Source organism: Nanorana parkeri, unplaced genomic scaffold (genome assembly GCF_000935625.1).
Source record: "Nanorana parkeri isolate BGI_ZX_2015 unplaced genomic scaffold, ASM93562v1 scaffold2710, whole genome shotgun sequence".
Lineage (NCBI taxonomy): Eukaryota > Metazoa > Chordata > Amphibia > Anura > Dicroglossidae > Nanorana > Nanorana parkeri.
The window spans coordinates 114,104-114,833 of NW_017308978.1; the positions used below are offsets into that span (position 1 = coordinate 114,104).

The following is a 730-nucleotide window of genomic DNA, read 5'->3' on the forward strand; positions in this document are numbered from 1 at the left end:
CTGGTGACTGGATGGGTCTGGTGACGGGATGGGCCTGGTGACTGGATGGGTCTGGTGACGGGATGGGCCTGGTGACTGAATGGGTCTGGTGACGGGATCCGGTGCCTGGGCTCAGTGGAACGTCCCGGATCCCGCTCCACGCCGGCGGCGGGCGTTGGTATTTGCTCATAAACAGTCATTGCCGGCAAACAAATTTCCGCCCCCGTGGGAAACCTAATGGAGTGAAACGTTGTGTTCGATGGTCCCCGGGCCCTCGGAGGATGAGAGCGGGCCCCCGACGCCGAGTAATAAGCGCCCTGCTCCCTTTAATCTTGCGGCGGGGGGAAGAGCGCACAGCCGCGTGCCGCTAATGAGATGGTAGAAAATGCAGCGAGGGTGCCAGCTCCGGTTTACTTGTTGTCGTGGCTGTGCCGGGGGGGGGAGGGGGAGGAGCCGGCCCACCGCTGACTCACTGCCAGCTGTCGGGCATGGAAGGGCGAACGTGGAGCCGCCCACAAAACAACCACCTTCTCCAAGCTGCGGGGACGCACTTAACCCTGCCGTGGCCACACCCGGCTGCGCGCTACACACCGCCCTGCCCTTCCCGGTATTTGCTGGAGGAAATCGTCCACATTTCACTGGCCGCATGCTTGTTTCCGGTCAACAATTACCTCTTCAAGTAGAACTCAATCATTTTCAATAAAAAGATCCCGCTAATAGAAGTACTTATATGTGTCCTTATATTAGCTTA

The 730-nt window shown here is 58.9% G+C and overlaps 1 protein-coding gene across 1 annotated transcript in view; it reads right to left on the minus strand.

Moving 5' to 3' along the window:
- LOC108802199 (myocyte-specific enhancer factor 2D homolog) overlaps nucleotides 1-179 on the minus strand; it is a 37,267-nt gene extending 37,088 nt beyond the window's left edge. The window contains 1 exon segment of the mRNA XM_018574066.1: nucleotides 35-179. Coding sequence (XP_018429568.1) covers nucleotides 35-179 — 145 coding nt within the window.
- Between the last annotated feature and the right edge of the window lie 551 nt (nucleotides 180-730).